Consider the following 16,666-nt stretch of genomic DNA (forward strand, 5'->3'; position numbering starts at 1 on the left):
GGGGTTGGAACTGGATGACCTTTGAGGCCCCTTCCAAACACAACCATCCTATGATTCTATTCTATGTAAATCCAGTCTATTAGGAATCAAAATATTTGAAGTCAATAATAAACCCAGTACTGTCTATTGAAGGGCAAATGCTTTGCCACAGGTTGCTTGGGGAAGATAACCAAATAGAAGTCAGTAGGAAAGCTACCAAATAGAAGTCAGTAGGAAAGCTACCAAATAGAAGTCAGTAGGAAAGCTACCAAATAGAAGTCAGTAGGAAAGCTACCAAATAGAAGTCAGTAGGAAAGCTACCAAATAGAAGTCAGTAGGAAAGCTACCAAATAGAAGTCAGTAGGAAAGCTACCAAATAGAAGTCAGTAGGAAAGCTACCAAATAGAAGTCAGTAGGAAAGCTACCAAATAGAAGTCAGTAGGAAAGCTACCAAATAGAAGTCAGTAGGAAAGCTACCAAATAGAAGTCAGTAGGAAAGCTACCAAATAGAAGTCAGTAGGAAAGCTACCAAATAGAAGTCAGTAGGAAAGCTACCAAATACTCCTTCATACCAGTTTTGCTTTTGTAGTGTATGAAATGGTTAAATGTTTGTTCTTGTGTAAGAAAAGGGGGAGGGAGAATTTGTACTCTGTCATTTTTTTTTTGCAACATGATGCTGTTCATACCAATGTTTTGCTGTTTTTTGGGGTTTTTTTTTTTTTGAGTAATGGCTTCTGCCTTGGTGCTGAAATTTCTCGGTGCAGGGAATTTCACAGCTGACTGCTGTTTTTTTTTCCTGAACTGAGAATTTGTGTTGCTAACAAGCAGATGCGTGTTTATTTCTTCTGGGAGATGACTCTCCCTTGCATTTGTTTCAGGTTGACTACATGGATGAAAATGAGGAGTATTTTCAGCGCCAAGCTTCTCACAGGCAATCTCGAAGAAGATTTAGAAAAATCAACCAAAAAGGAGAGCGCCAAACCATTATTGATACTGTTGACCCTTATCCTGTGGGGAAGCCACCTCTACCTAGAGGCTATCATACGGTAAGCTGTCTGTATTCATGATTCACAAAACCAGAAAGACTAAAACAATCAAAACTGGCAAGCTTGCAGGCATCTTTAAAGATGGGTTCTCCTGCGGGAAAATGGTGGTTTAAAACATTGTGCATTCGCCTCCATCAGTATGTGAACATGTGTGCAGCTTGCATCTTAGTTCAGAGCTGAAAAGCATGTTTCTTAAGGCTGTGTCATGTGTGATTTCTTAGTCTTCCAGTCATTATTTGAAATTGTCAAAGAGTCTATGTTCTGCTTTCCTTTTGGTATTAATTTACTATACAAATAGCTTTGTGGATAGTTAGTGGAGTGCTCATTGACACTGATAACAGTTGCTGCCTGAAAAGGATCGTGCTTCACTGCTGGAGACCAAATTCTTTGATTAAATCTGTCTTTTTTTATTTTAGTATCCAGAATTTAAATGTAAAATTAACCTTTACTGATGTCAGCCTCAAGAGGCCTTTATGTTTGAGTTTGAGTGAGCTACGTAGTCTGCCCATCGTCAGGGAGATCATTTGGTCATTTTATCTGGTTTTTTTTTTTTTAATTTAAATAAAATGATAATTAATTGCCTTATTCTTCAAAATATTTTATATGGCTCTTAAATTGAGAAAAGCTGTACAGCATGAATATGTTCCTTTGGTATTGATTTCAACTTCAAATTAGAAAAATATACTTGAAAAACTGTTCATTGTTGTCTCTTACTTGTCTAAGCCCCCAAATCTGTTAAAACCATGAAGGCATGGACATAAGTAACTTTGTGCATATTTAATCTCATTTAATTCATTGGGCTGCAATTTACACCCTGTAAGCCACAAGCATACACATTTGCAGGATTAGAGCTTTAGTGTTTTTAAAATACCATCTTTTGATCCAATGCAGTTGTAAGTTGTTTCCATTTCTCCTTGTTTATCCGTTGACTTATTTGCCAGCTCTCCTCTGTGTGTCTGTAAGTGTGTAGATGTTTGGTTATATCTGTTAATTACACAGGCTTCTCCTCATGAGTTGAATAATTACATTTTATGTTAACAATTTGGTTTTGTTTATACAACAGCTTTCAGTAGTTTAAATTTCAGTGCAGTTTTAATTGCCTCTAAATTTAATATGAATCAAGCCAGTTCACTGAGTTTGAAGATTAAGTATTTCACTGGTCTGGTTTTGAAAAAGAGGTCTGTGGTATTGGACTTGGTAGGAATTACAGGAAGAACTGCTGTTATTCATATTACTTAGGTGCATATGTTGTGCTCACCAAACAGTTCTAGTGATTTTCATCCAACTCTAGAAGGGTAATTTGCCCTCTGCAGTGCCATTTGCATTCGTAGGTTCTTGCCTGTTGTATAAATTTAGGTATACCTAGTAAGTTTTTGTAAGCTTAACTGTTACTTCAGAGCAAAAACCCATTCTGTGCCATTCTGTTGTGCGAGTTCATAATAATTTTGCATATATATATAAGGAAATTCATTGCAAGTGAATTTTCATAGTGAGTTGGAAGAGATTGCCAAATAAACTGTAAAATGCACAATAATGACAGTCAAACATTATTTTTAAAAGTGTAATAATGTGCATGTGACTGGCTGTTCCTTTTTTCCAAAGCAAATAGAGACACAGAGCTGAAATGAGTTTTACAGTATAGCCAAGACTAGCCATGCTGACCTAGCCCATCCTATTTTTACAGTTTTTGGTGATCTTGTAAGCATTTTTCTCTCTTTCGCTTCTGCTAGCCATGTTATTATTTTAACACATCTGTTAAAGGCTGCGTTGTCTTCACTCCCTTCATGTTTTACATTCCTTGACCTAGTTTTTCTGGTGTAATTTCTAGAAAAAATGACTGAAGAAAGCAGTTCTTTTGGAAGCACCTAAGAATTGAAAGCATATTATTGCACATAACTCATGGGCTTGTTGCCCATCCATTCTTCGGTCAGCATCTGTAAGGGTCTCTTCTTGGGTTCTACTTCTTAGTTTTGGGTAAAGAAGCATTAAATGTTCAGACATTGAACTAAATAATGTGTTAGTTAAAAGGAGGAAGAATCTATTTGTTTTCAAGTTGCTTTTTTCCTTGTTGTGGTTTAGGTGTTAGATGAGATTGTAAGTAATAAAGCTGCTTTGATAGCATCCTCACAAAACATGTAATATTTCATCTTTTGTTTTACCCTAAATCTGTAGTTACCATGTAGATTTTTTTTCCTGATAAATTATGAATGCTTTAATTGCAGTAGTCACTGAATGTTTTTCTTCAGAAAGTTCAAGTATTTTCTGAAGAAAGTTTTCGATAGCTTTGTGAAAATGTAGACCAGAACTGAAGATGCATGTCTGTGCTTGTCAAGAGTTAGAAATGAAATGCGGTGCTCTCAGTCGTGGCATGGCTTTCTACATTACAGTCAAACTATAAGGGATAATGGACCCTCATTAACATATTTTAACATTATCTTCATAGTGGTGGAATGTACTATGGCATGTTTGATAATGTTCATCTCTTCCTTTCCTCCTATATGGCATTCATTTCATTTTGGCTCACAGGAATGCACTAAACCTCAGGTATTGTAATTTACTGTGTATGGTCCACTAACAATTTATGTGTGGGTTTGCAGAATGATACCATAATATTGATGCAATGTTAAGACTAAAATTGCTTCCTAGCCTTTCTTTTGATACTTGAGCAACCTCACTATGATATAAAAATACTAATGTAAATGTGGAATTTGTTGAGAGCACAAAGTCCTTTGCCCAGTTTGACCATTCTTCCTTACTTTGACGTATTATGATATAGAGCAAGTGGAGAAAAATAAGGAAAGAGTATATGTATGAAATCTTTAGTGTTTGACAGACACTTAATACAAGTGTCCCTTCCATTACATAGAGGAGCTAATCTTTGATTTAAAAAAATAGGCTGCCTGTTGATGTTTCGTTACCTGCATGTCAGTGAAAGAGGGAAATGTGGTGTGACATAGTGAGCCCCAAAAACTCTGCAGAAAGTTTGCTAGCTGAAAATCTGCAACAGTACAACTTGATTGTCTTCTGTTCTCAGAGTATTGTGATGTATCTTGGTATAATGTGTTCTTGATAGCACGTTGTATTCTAGAGGGTAAATTGAAGCCAATATAGTTAGTGTACTTAGTTATCTGTATTGTGTGTAGAATTTCAGCCATTTTAGTTTGAATCAGTCGGAATAGTAGTCAGAGACCTAAAGAAATCAGTTTAAGAGAATACTGTCAGTCTTTCATGCCTGTAATTAGCTGTGGTTTTTAATGTTCCTGCTGTTTTTTTGGATTATCTAGCACTTGCATTCTAATACAAGTTCACTTAGTAAAACAAAGAGCAAACCACAGAATCAGTTGTGAGTATTCCCATTAAAAAAAAAAAAAAGGGCAAAAAGAAAAAAAAGTGTTTGCTTCTAGAAAGTTTCACATCTGAGCTAATTTTTCAAGTCTAGGAAAATTATTTTATAGAGCAAGGAAGCGAGGACACACTGTAAGCTTGACTTCATGCAAAGGTGTAAAGGATATGAAGAGGTCACAAGTAACCCCTTTTTCAAAAGTCTTTGACCTTGGAAGTGTTAAGCAGGTCTGTTTCTGTGCCTTTCTTCCTTTGTAAAAACTACTGTATTACCTTAGTCATGTACACTAGGTTGTCAAAAATGATTGGGAAAGCAGGATGTCTAAAGGTATTTGCTTTACAGTTTCATGAGTTATGGTAGCTGAACCTTAGAAAACAGATTTAATTTTTAACTGGATGCTAACTTAGTTTGTTCCCCAGTTAGAGGAAAAATGTTGGGAGTAAAGATAAAGGCATCTGTGAATGTTCTATGGCAAATTGGAAGCCAAGAGATTGCTTTACTTAAAAAATGAACTGGATTCACCTTGTTCTTGGTTATGAAACAGTTTAATGTGAGCAGAGAAGCAGTAATTCAAAACACACCCCTAAATTGACGTTGTGTTGCTAATGGGAAGTAGCATGGTTATGCAAAGGTGCTTTACTTGCACATTCATGCGTATCTGATTTTCTCATCCAACTTTTACTCCAGTCAAATATTAAGTATAAAATTTATTGATGTTTTTAGTGTTTATATTTAAAGTAAAATACTCCATTTGTATAAGAAAGGGGCTAGGTCTTCATGTTGTCAAATATGAGTGTCCTTTTTCCAGGTAAGGATGTTTTTTTCAGTTGCTTTTCCTAATTACAAAATTTAATGTGCAGTTTCAAAAAGTGCCTCTTTTTATTATTCCATGATGGCAATAATCTAGTCGTGACTTGGAATGAGATTGATGCATACATTGTATTAGAAAGTAATACACAATCCTAAATGGGTGTACATAGCCACAGAATAGTAGAGGCTGGAAAGGACCCCCAAAGCAAGGGTGGTCCACACAGGATGATTTGGTTGAGAATTAATTGGCCAAGGCAAGAATTATAAAATTAGAATTACTTTTATTTTGCTGAAAAGCCCTGCCCCCAAACTGTATACAGACCTAGTTAAGGTTTATTTACAGGTTCTAATTTGGTCGGGACATCTTCGCAAGGAGGGAAAGTTTAGTAATTTAGCAAAGTCAGAAAATGGAAAAGACTAAGCTACAACACAGCTTTACCCCACTTATAAACCAGGCTGAGCAGAGAACCTGAGAGAACAGTGGACTTTACTCACGGAGGTGAGGTAGGAATTTAGCAGTGATTCCTGATGAATTTCTCTGCAAGCTATATCCAGTTGTGGATCTAAGCGGCATTAAGTCCAAGGCAAATAAAACCTGCCAAAGTTCAAAGTGTCTCAGACACAGCTTCCACAAGGCAAAAGATCATGGAGCAGCACTGCCTTAGCAGCACAGGAAAAAAGTAAACTGCTGGTGTGCTGCCCAGGTCAGGTAGCAAGCAGGGAGTCAGGATACGGTTATGGTCTGAGAGAAGCCATGTCCAGGTGCTGCTGGCAGCTCTCTCTTGAATGGACTTAAGGACTTGCCAGACTTGCAGACTTGTGGGGAAGCAGCACAAACTGTGCAAGAGTGAGACTGCACAAAGTGGTGCAAAAGCAGGAACCATCCAAAAGCAGGAACTCCACCTTTTTTTTCCCCTCACTCCTTGTAATTTTTTCCTAGACAATGTGTCCACTTGCCATATATAATGGGCATGAAGGATCCAGCCAATCGCTAGCCAATACCTGCACAGGCTTTCCCACAAGTCAGTATATGTGTGGAAAGGTGCCTTTTGCTGTTCCCCCTTCAAGCCCACAAGGGAGGGGAAAGCAGTTTTCAGGCTGCCTTCTTCCTCCATTCAAAACTCCAGAGACAGAGGTGGGGGAGGAGAAGAAGGGATTTGGTGTGCCCCGCAACAGATGAATGCATCCAAGCGGGTTTTGAAAGTCTCTGGAGAAGGAGACTCCACAGCCTCTCCTGGCAGCCTATTCCAGTGCTGCATCACCCTCATTGTAAGGAAGTTTCTCCTCATGGTGAGGTGAAACCTTCTACGTTCAAGTTTGTACCCACTGCTCCTTGTCTTATTACTGTGCACCACCAAAATGAGATTGGCCCCATCCACTTGGTACTCATCCCTCAGATATTTATACACATTGATGAGATCTCCTCTCAAACAGCCCTGGTGGGTCTCTCAGTCTGTCTTCACTGGGGAGACACTCAGGTTCCCCTGTCATCCTTGTGGCTCTCTATTGGAGTCTCTCCAGCAGGTCCCTGTCTCTCTTGAATGAGGGGGGCCGAAATTTGGCACGGTATAGCCTGTATATACAATATAGTCTGTATATTTAGTATTTGAACCCAATCAGCAATGCTAATTCCTGAAGTCTATGACTGTGTTATGTATACGTAGGTGTATTTTGAAGTAAGACAGTACAAAAACTGTGGAGTAATTTTATCTGAAATATGAGATTCTGGTGATGATTTGAGTATTGCCTGTTAGCCATCTTTTGTATAGAAGCTGGGTGTTTCTTTGTGGGAACATCTATTGGTAATGTTATAACGACAATATAAAATTCCCAAATTTTGTAGCAAAACACAACTTCATATTTTAAGGGGCTGTTACTGTTTAGGTTATGTGTGAGCAATGCTATCATTGTATTGTGTAGCACCTGAAGCAAAACAAAATTGTTAGTTCCTCATCCTTTTAGTAATGTCTACTAGCAAGCTAATGCAAAATTGATGGCATGTAGTGTGTTATTTACTCGCAGCTTCTGTCAAAGGATGTCTATTTTTGTATATTACATCATCCCTGCTGCAGAATGCATGTATCCATTGGGATTTACTGTTCTTCCATTCCCTTTGGAAGGGTTCACATTGCTGTCATTACTGGATTTGTAAGTGTGATTATATTTGGAAATTCAAAGAGAAACACTGAAGGTTTGCATTTTATTTTTTTTGCTGCCACTGAAGTGTCAGTAATGTTATTGAGTTTTTATATTACTGACAATAGGCTTTTTTTTACAGTGCATGGCATTAACAATATTTATGTCCACACATGTGAAACTGATTATTAATCAGCATAGACTTTTCAGATTAGTGTGAGGTTTTTGCTACTACTGAATTGTGATGTGCTCTTCTTTAGTGTATAAAAGATTGCCTTTCTGAGATGCAGGGTATGAAACTAAATATGAAGTCTGTCATCAAAGCAAAAGGTTGTTCATGCAGCTGGAAAAAAAATCTTTGGTCATTCTGTTCATTGCATAATGTAACTAAATACAAATACAGGATTTTCATCACTGAAATTCAATTAATAGTGAGGAAGATAAAGAGCACATGCATGTGTGTGTGTGTTTTAAACATAGGATATCCTCACAGTATCAGGGTGTTTGCTTAGAAACAATATTTGCATCTAAAGTACATATGGGGAAATGGGGTCTGCCGATGCATTATATTCGTAGAATATCAATACAGATGTTTTGAACACTGGCATCTCTATACAAATAATTCACCATGAGTGATAGTCCTAATGTGCAAATTTGCCCACTAAAGCATGGAAAGGAGCTGTCAGTTTATCTTTTTCCCAAGCATCTGAGACACTTATGTGAGCTATGCCTGACATAGTCATTTAAAGATAAAATTATTAGTATTTGGTGTCGGTTTTGCTCAGAAACAGAACCTTCTGTAGAATTTTTAATAGTGCTTCTGTATTTGGTTTGAATCATTTAAAATGGTATTTTTGCTGAGTGAATTGGAAAGCCTGAAAAAAATAAAGTAGTAATTTAAATACTCCAAGCAACTAAGGAAGTGTATATATAGAACTGATACAGGTCAAAGATGAAATGTTCCAAGATGGTCAACAGCATCCTGACTTGTACCAAAAAGAGTCTGGCCAACAGGACTGTGAAAGTGATTGCCCCCTTTTACTCGCCACTGGTGAGAGTGCACGGTGAATCCTGCATTCAGGCTTGGGTCCTGCACTACAGGAGAGATGTTGAGGTGCTGAAGCATGTTCAGAGAAGAGTAGTGAAATTGGTGAAGGGTTTAGAGCACAGGTCCTGTGAGAAATTACTAAGGGAACTGTGGTTGTTTAGCCTAGAGAAAAAGAGGCTCAGGGGAGACCTTATCATGCTGTAGAACTAAGAACTACTTGAAAGGAGGTTGTAGTGAGTTGGGAGTCAGTCTGTTCTCCCAAATAACAAGCAATAGGGTGAGAGAATAGGGCCTCAAGTTGCATCAGTGGAGGTTTAGCATGGATATTAGGAGAAAACCTTTTCACTGAAAGGGTTGTAAAGCATTGGAACAGGCAGGGAATTAGCTGAGTCACCATCTCTGGAGGTTTTAAAAAGCTTAGTAGATGTGGCACTCGGGGATGTGGTCTAGTTGAGACTCAGTAGCCTGAAGATACAGCAATGCCCATCATACGTTCCAGGTATGGACTCTTAAATGCAAGCAAAGATTTTTCTTGGCCAAAGATGCCAAAGTGAAACAATTTGCTTTAACACTAATAAGTCTGAGAAAATCTTCTTGTGGGTAAACTTCTTACTGTACTTGGTATATGTGTATGTTACGGTGCCCAGGATAGTCTGCTGTGTGTAAATACTGTTCATGTTAGTGTCTTGTAGTGGACAGTTCAGTTCAGGGAAGCTAACATGTCCTGAGTATAGCACAGTAGTTATCTTGAATTTACTTCAAGGTTTGTGTGTAAATTCTTTCCCTCTCCTTCACCATGCTTATCTAATCATACACAGGTCACTGTGAAACAAAATTGTTATTTGATGTGAGGCTGAGCTCCCTCGATCACATCTTAAATTCTATCTATTTACACATCTTTGGTGGAAAGATTTGGTTTTCTTTTTGTGTAAGGCAAAAGATTTTTATTATTTTATGTAAGGTTGAAGTATTAATATTTGGTTGTACAAGTAATGGATATAGGGAGCTGGGCTTTAGTTTTGAGCTGTTAGCCTTGTTACCTTTGAATTTTCAGATACTAAAGTTTTGTCATGGGCTTGAGACAACAGGCAGGTGTTACATGTGTTGTTGTGAGTGACATGAACTACACAGATTGTGCACTCTGCTCATTATTTTTATATATGTGTTTGTATGCACATGCTGAAATGAGAGATACTTTACTTTTTCCTCCTTTTACTTGATTAAATTGTCTTCTCTGTATTACTCTGGAATGTTGTAATTTAGTGAGTATAATGGTCTGCAGCTAACTGGTATGCCACGGGTCTTTTTCAGACCTTAGAACAAGAGATTATTTGTAAAAGTAAGCACACTGACAGCTGTTCTGGTAGTAACCTTAAAATACAAAACAATATAGAATTGAATTATTAGTTAGACTCCATGTAGTAGGTGCAGTTCTACCTAATTTTATTTGTCACTAGATAACTGAGCTTGTAATTGGAAGGAAAAAAATGTAGTGTTGAATTTGCAAAGTGGGACATCCAACAGTCGATGTTACCTGGCTCTTCGGTTTGCCTGGGGAAGGGGGGAAAAGCATTTCTTAGAATTTTACATTAAGAATTCTTTATTTGTAGGATGTAATACTGTGTTTTGACTTTTTCTGTCTAAAACCAGCTTGGCTTGTTCTGCTTCACAATTATTTGTAAAAGTAAGACACAACGGAAGTTGTGTTCCTTCTGTAACTGATAAAAGGAAAAGGTTTAGATAAATTATCTCTATATAGTTGCTAGAGCAGGGGCACAAAACTCAACATATGTTGATGCACATGGCCCATTATGCCAAAGGCAACATGCAGGGGGGGCATGAAGAAAGAGTATTGCAGAAAGAAAATGATCTTGTGCTGGTAAACTCCTTTTAGCATTGATTCGAATTGAGAACCCCTGGACTAGGCTTTTTTGGAAGGTCTTCTTGTTTGAGATTGTGGCTAGGGATAAAAATGAAAGTTACTTCCTACCAACAGACAAGTGAAGTGAATGAATGAAAATCCTCTGTAACAGCAATCAGCCCTTTGAAGTTAAACTTCTTCAGAATACCAGAGATGAGTAGGTAGTTACTCCAGGAGATGTCCAAATAAATATTCAAGAAGGTGGACAGAAAGGACTCAATATCACAGATGGTAGTAAGAATGGCACTCGATTTCCACCATAATTTGGGTAATCGTGTAACCTGATGTCACTTGAGGTTGCATGCTAGTCCTGTCTCTTGAACATAATGAGAAGTTCAGATTCTCCCTCAAAGTTTCTAAGTTCAAGTATAACTGCTTAAAACAAATATTCCAATGAGTGAACAAACAACCAAACCCAACAAAAAGTCAGCTGGTATTTAGAGAAGATTTGAAATAAATAAATAAACCCCAAACAACTATTAATATTTTATACTGAAACATTAAATTATTGTTCCTCTGTCTTGCATGATCTCTCATACTTCCCCCCCCCCCCCCGTGCCAAAATAATCATCCTTGAAATGCAAGCATGTCAGTGCGTTTCAGCTAATGGATTCAGTGGGGCTGATAAAGATTGTAACAGTTTAGAAGTTAGATAGTTGATTGACCACAGAAAAATGTCTTATTCTTGACTTCTAATAGTGCAGTAGTACAAATGCATATGACAAAGGTATGCAAGTATCCAACCTCCTTAAAGATGTTCTTCATTGTTACTTAGTGGAGAACATGAAATATGGGGGCTGCCTCACATAGGTGAAATGTGTGTCCCTGGATTCCCACTGTGGAATTAACATGAGCACAATGGTATGTGGCTTTGTCTTTTTTTTTTTTGTGGGTACCTTCGTTTTATTTTGATTTTCCTGCAAGATAGTAGTACTCAGCAGTGAACCTTGTCCTCAGCATGGTACAGATGGTGAGGTATTGTTTAAATCTGGTAAAGAGGCCACGTTAGTACTGTGCCCAACAGCATAATTCTTGACCTTAAAAGAGCATTTGCTTTTTTGCTGTCATGCCTTTTTTCCCACAGTTTAAAAGCAGAAAGCACGTTCTCTGATTTAATTAACACATTATCTAAAAGGCTTGTCCTTACACTAAAGTGAGAAAATTTCATCAACATTGGGAAAAGCTTAATATATCTTGACAGACTATGTGTTTTCCACTCTTGAAGCACTGAAAGTGTTTAAGGAAATTCAACTAATCTGTGACCATTTTGTCAGTTGAAGTAAGTTACATATGGAATTTTAATGTCTGATTTTAATCATTTAATAATGGTAATCTATGCTTCTAAAGCCATGTTATATACATTCCACTTTAGGCTTGTGTAAGTAATAACCCTTTACTTAGCATAAAAAACAGAGACAAATCATATAGTGTCTTAAACATGCATGTTAAATATCAATTTAATCTTGCAAGTAGGAGCATAAAATATATGTCCATTTTAAAAATACACTTTAAATCTACCAATGACCTTTTTATAAATAAATGTGGTGTCCAGAAAAGTTACTGTGGTAAGCCTTCACTCAAGTCAGTTTCGTAAGCTACATTAGTTACACTAGAAATGGGGCATCTTGTCACATTTAGGATGCATATCCATCAGTTACAGGTTTTCTTCATGTCACTTCTAGCATAATTGTTTGTATGTAAAAGAGTTTGATGGCAAGTATTTTAAATGAATACTATGGCTTGCTCCCATTTGAAGATGGATGACATGCAGACAAAGTTTGCTGTACTGCAAACAGAGCTGTGCACAGAAGGTGACAAATGCATCTGCTGTCAAAAGGAAGACTGGCAGTCTGTGGCACATTCACCCAGCTGAGGCACCAGCCTGAATGCTCTGGGCTTGTCATTATTTTAAAGATCCGGATTATAGATTCATCTGCAACAGCAGCTCGACAGAAGGGCATTTGTTCAAATGGTCTGTAACATCAGTAAATGTGTTAGCAAAACAGCACCCATCACTCCATTGTAGCTGATTTGGGTTTTTTTTTTCAGGTGTTGCTAGTGGTTCTGTGAACATTATTGTAATATGTTAATGCCACCACTTTATGAATAATAACATTTTGGTAAATAGTATTACTTTATGCATGTGTTTTGGCTGAAGCAGTGTATTGGTCATAGAACCCCACCTTGGAGAACATTTTGTTTTGTTTTGTTTTCCTTTATTCACAGAGTTTTATTTGAAGCTCCCAAAGCTCTCAAGGAAATGCAGAGGTGTGCCTGGATTGTCCTATGTCTGCATTACACTGACAAACAGGAACTTGCTTACATGAAATTGAGTCATATGAATGCAGATTTAAATTAGTGGCAATAAACTTGTCTAAATACATTAGAATAATACTTTCACATTGTAGGGGACATTTAAATGTTTTGCAGCATTTGGAATTAATTACTGGTAAGGATTTTTAGTGGTTTCAATTGTTTTGAAATCTGGTGGGAGCATCAGATTGTTTTCTAGCCATCTCTCCCATAAAGGTAGAGGGATGGAGTGTGCCTCAGCATCATAAAAATTCAGAAGCATGCTCCTGGGAGCTTAACAGTTTTGTGTCAAATAGCCTTGAGCTTAAAATTATTTTAAAGCTCTATTTCTTGCCAAGTGAGGACAGCAGGAAAAAGTAAAGATACCTGTGTCCTTTCTATCCTTAAAATTATGTACTCTTCAATGTACCTGTCTATATTCCACCTGCACAAATGTGTAATATCTGTGTAGTAGTACCTTAACAGTGAACCTGTGGGAATGCACACAGTGATTGTGGGTTTTTTTGCCTTGCCCCTGGGTCTGTCTTTCTGCTTTGATTTTCCCCTGCTGTGGTGTTTTAGATACTGGAGCCATGAAATGGCAGTAGATTTGGTGACCTTACAATGTTTTGTTGTTTTTTGACTAAGGTTTTGAACAGAATAGGTACTTTACCTTGTGTTTAAAGGGAAGCGGAAAATGAGCTGATAACTTGTGGTTTTGAGGTACTTCAGGAAAAGAATGGGTTCTGTTTATGTAATCTGCATACAATTTTAAGTGCTCCTTTAAACAGTTGAGTTAAAATGTCTGCGTGAAGCTGAAGATCTGAGGTAATCTATTGTTGCAGCATTTGTCATTAACCTAAAAAGGTTTAATACTCCAAGCATTGTTGACACTGCTTAGGAGAACAATATCCATGTGTGATTAGGTTCGGGAATGTGAAACAGTTGAGAGGCATAGCAGTTAAATGGTGCATGAGGCTGAGATCTCAATCAATTTTAACCTTGGATTCAGGACCGCTTTTTACGAATCCTGAATCCGGTGGATTGTTCGAGGCTGTGTGGTGTTTGTAGGTACTTTTAAAAGTGCTGTGTTGGGTTTTTTTTTGTTTGGGTTTTCAAAAAAGTGTTCCTTACCGTGACTCAAATAGATGCCAGCTTTCTTACAAAGGCGGGATTTGGAAAGCAGTGGCGGATGTCCTATCACGTCTCATTATTGCTCATCAGGTTTAGTAAGGTCTCACTCTAACTGCCTAGAAGCATTTGCAAAAATGTCTTTTTCCAAACTTCAAGTGTAAGCAAGGATTTCATCCATGAGTTTTCAAATGTATGTAAGCACAAAGTTGCTGTTAGGTTTTGTACCAACAACTACTTGTTTATGATAGACGCTTTGCAGGATGTGTTGTTCTGATGTCTTACGCTGACTCAAATTCCATTCATTCTTCACTGAAACACATTCGCTAAACTTGTGGTTTAAATATTCTTCTTATAAAATATCATATATAATTATTTACTGAACTGATAGTGAGCAGGAAGTTATGTACACTTGAACTGCACTACTGTACCTGGAAAGTGGTGGCAGTTGAGGAGGAAGGAATGGGGAAATGGAATCAAGCGTTTATTTCTTGCAATTGTTTAGGCTCACAATTTGCCTTTGAGTGGCATTTTCTTCATCTAATCACATTAATAGAACTTCTTACATTTTGAATATCAAGAGACATTTTTTCTATGTTGTAAATCACCATCACCATATTTTCATCTGTTAGACGTTGCTAGGTTGGTTTAAACTTTGCATTCACATATTGAGTACTGATTTAATTTTCTAGCAGGTGAGCAGAGACATATATTGGTGAACAGCCTAAGCAGCAGGGAAGAGTTTCATGGTGTTGTCATCTGGAAGTTTAGGTTTTTTGCTCTCGTTTCACTGGTTTTATCCAAGTCTTCATGTTACACTTGAAGGCTTATGTCGCAGAAACCTAGGGTAGATTTTGATTGGAAGTACCAGAGTAAGGTACGTGCTCCCCCTGTGCTGGGGAGATGTTTGTCTTGGCAGAACTTTATTCCTGATGTGAGCATAAAACACCACACAAGTTCTGATCGTGTTGTTAACTGCGAGGCCACAGACCCAAGAGGATCATAATTGCTGTGTCAACAAGTATTTTAAAATTTTATATTCAAAAAGGTTTGCTAAGCTTCCTGCAATGAGTAACTTCCACTTTTTCTGGTCAGCACCTCATCAGAAAATTGACTACGTTTGGAATTAGATTTTTTTTTTAATGAGGCTTAAGCACAGTTTAATACTTTAAAATAATCTGTCAGTTGCACTGGCACATTGCAAAGACTTGGAACATTTCTAAACTGATTTTTGTAGTTCAGTCATTTAAAGAGTGACTTACTTTAGCATATGCTAGAAGACCAAGTGCACAAGTGTCATTAAACTCTCATAAATGTAAATATAATTCAATTTAAAATGTGTATAAAACACGTTTTGAATTGAATAATTATGCAAGAAAAAAAACCAACAAGATATTTTAAGGTCTTTTCTTGCGTTTCCACTACTTGTGGAATTAATTGCCACTAATTTTTATAGCCTTATTTACTAGTAGTCATGGTCAGTACCGAAAGAAAGCACTGTAGCAAGCTGAACTCGTTATCAGTGGACATGCTGTTTTGGTGGAAGGCAGCTGCAGATTGTATGACATAGTATTCTGTAGTATTTTTTTCCTGTGTGTTTATTATGCAGGTGGTGAAACAACTGTTGAGTAATTTTTCTATTGTTCTTGTTTTTGAAGCTACTTAATTTAAGACCAGATGGTCTTAGATTTCGAAGAATGTGTGGTAGATGTGTTGTAGAGAACTGTAGTAAGATTGAAGCCTAAGGGAAGAGCAGTATGTGCCTGTTTGCCTTGTCTGGGTCTCTCCTGTGTCAAGTGGTGTGAATTCCTGGCACTTCAGTTGTAGTTCATATAGGGCTGACAATTAGTTTATTGCTTGAGCACATTCCCCATTGTCTTTCAGCTCCTCTGCAGTATGATGGTGCTAGTATAACGCGAGAGGTGCTGTAGTGTGAATGAAAGCGATTGGGACAATTTCTGAGTTGAAGATCTAAATGCAGTCAGGGAGAATTATAAAAGCCATGTGTGTGTATGTCAGTCTCTTCCAGATCTTGCATTCCCTCTTGGTTGCAGTGCATTGTCTGTGTATGGTGTGCAAGGAGAGAGAAGCAGGTGCTACCTTCAGAAAGGCTTTAAATGACGTGCTAAAGGGTTCTCTGGACAACGCCTTACCTGCCACAGCCCCCGAGTATCTGTGGCCTGCATAGCTGTGAAGCTGCTGACAATCTGAGAGCTTGTCAAGTGCACTGTTTATAAATACTTGATAACAATGTTTACAGCTCTGCTGCAGCACTCTTTTGGGTGGGGGAGAAAGGGAGGTGGTGTCAAAACCTCTGCTTTATCCTCATCTTCGTAAAAAGTCGTGTTCAGCTCAGGATTTTGGTGAGCTAAACGTGAGTCCTTATACCCACCCTGACTTCACTAGTATTCTTAGGAGCCAGCAGCAAACGGATCCCTCCCCTCTGGGGCTGTCTTGATCTTCAGATGCTGATACCAGATACAGGCAAGAGCTTGCTGTTCTATCTGCATTGTCCGTCTCTACCTTAATGAGTGAAATGGTTAAGTATCCGAGGGGGCGAGCCTCAAGGAATGTGTCTTCCATTTGACTTGAATATTTCGGAAGATAAAGGGAGAGGGAGGGAGAGGAGAGAAAGAGAGAAACAAATCCACTTACCTCACTCGAACTGCATTGAGTGTGTGCTTGTGTGCAGGTTAAGAGACAGACTACAGTGTCTTTGCTTTCTGCAGGAAGCAGCAATGCCGTTTGTATCCTATGAGGAATTTTTTATTTAGAAAAGGAAGCATTCTTTCTACCCAGGAAATGGCTTTCCTTGTGCGTTGCTATGCCAACTGCCTGCAGCCATGGTCTTCCAAAGTAAGCACAATAACGTAATTATATTGGCGTATTGCATTCAGATTCATGATTCTCTGGGATTTTTTGTGTGTGTAAATGTGTTGCATTTTTTATTGCTAACTCTT

At 37.9% G+C, this 16,666-nt stretch overlaps 1 protein-coding gene across 10 annotated transcripts in view; it reads left to right on the forward strand.

The window, feature by feature from the left end:
* Positions 1-16,666, forward strand: part of RAPGEF2 (Rap guanine nucleotide exchange factor 2) — a 195,349-nt gene that overhangs the window by 108,247 nt on the left and 70,436 nt on the right. For 7 of the 10 annotated variants that reach the window (XM_064148732.1, XM_064148730.1, XM_064148731.1 and 4 more), the window contains 2 exons: positions 858-1,025; positions 3,552-3,569. In XM_064148732.1, coding sequence (XP_064004802.1) covers positions 858-1,025; positions 3,552-3,569 — 186 coding nt within the window. Of the gene's footprint in view, positions 1-857; positions 1,026-3,551; positions 3,570-16,473; positions 16,563-16,666 lie in introns of those variants that run through there. The other 3 variants (XM_064148736.1, XM_064148739.1, XM_064148740.1) reach the window with 3 other exon arrangements.

Source organism: Pogoniulus pusillus, chromosome 9 (assembly GCF_015220805.1).
Source record: "Pogoniulus pusillus isolate bPogPus1 chromosome 9, bPogPus1.pri, whole genome shotgun sequence".
NCBI lineage: Eukaryota > Metazoa > Chordata > Aves > Piciformes > Lybiidae > Pogoniulus > Pogoniulus pusillus.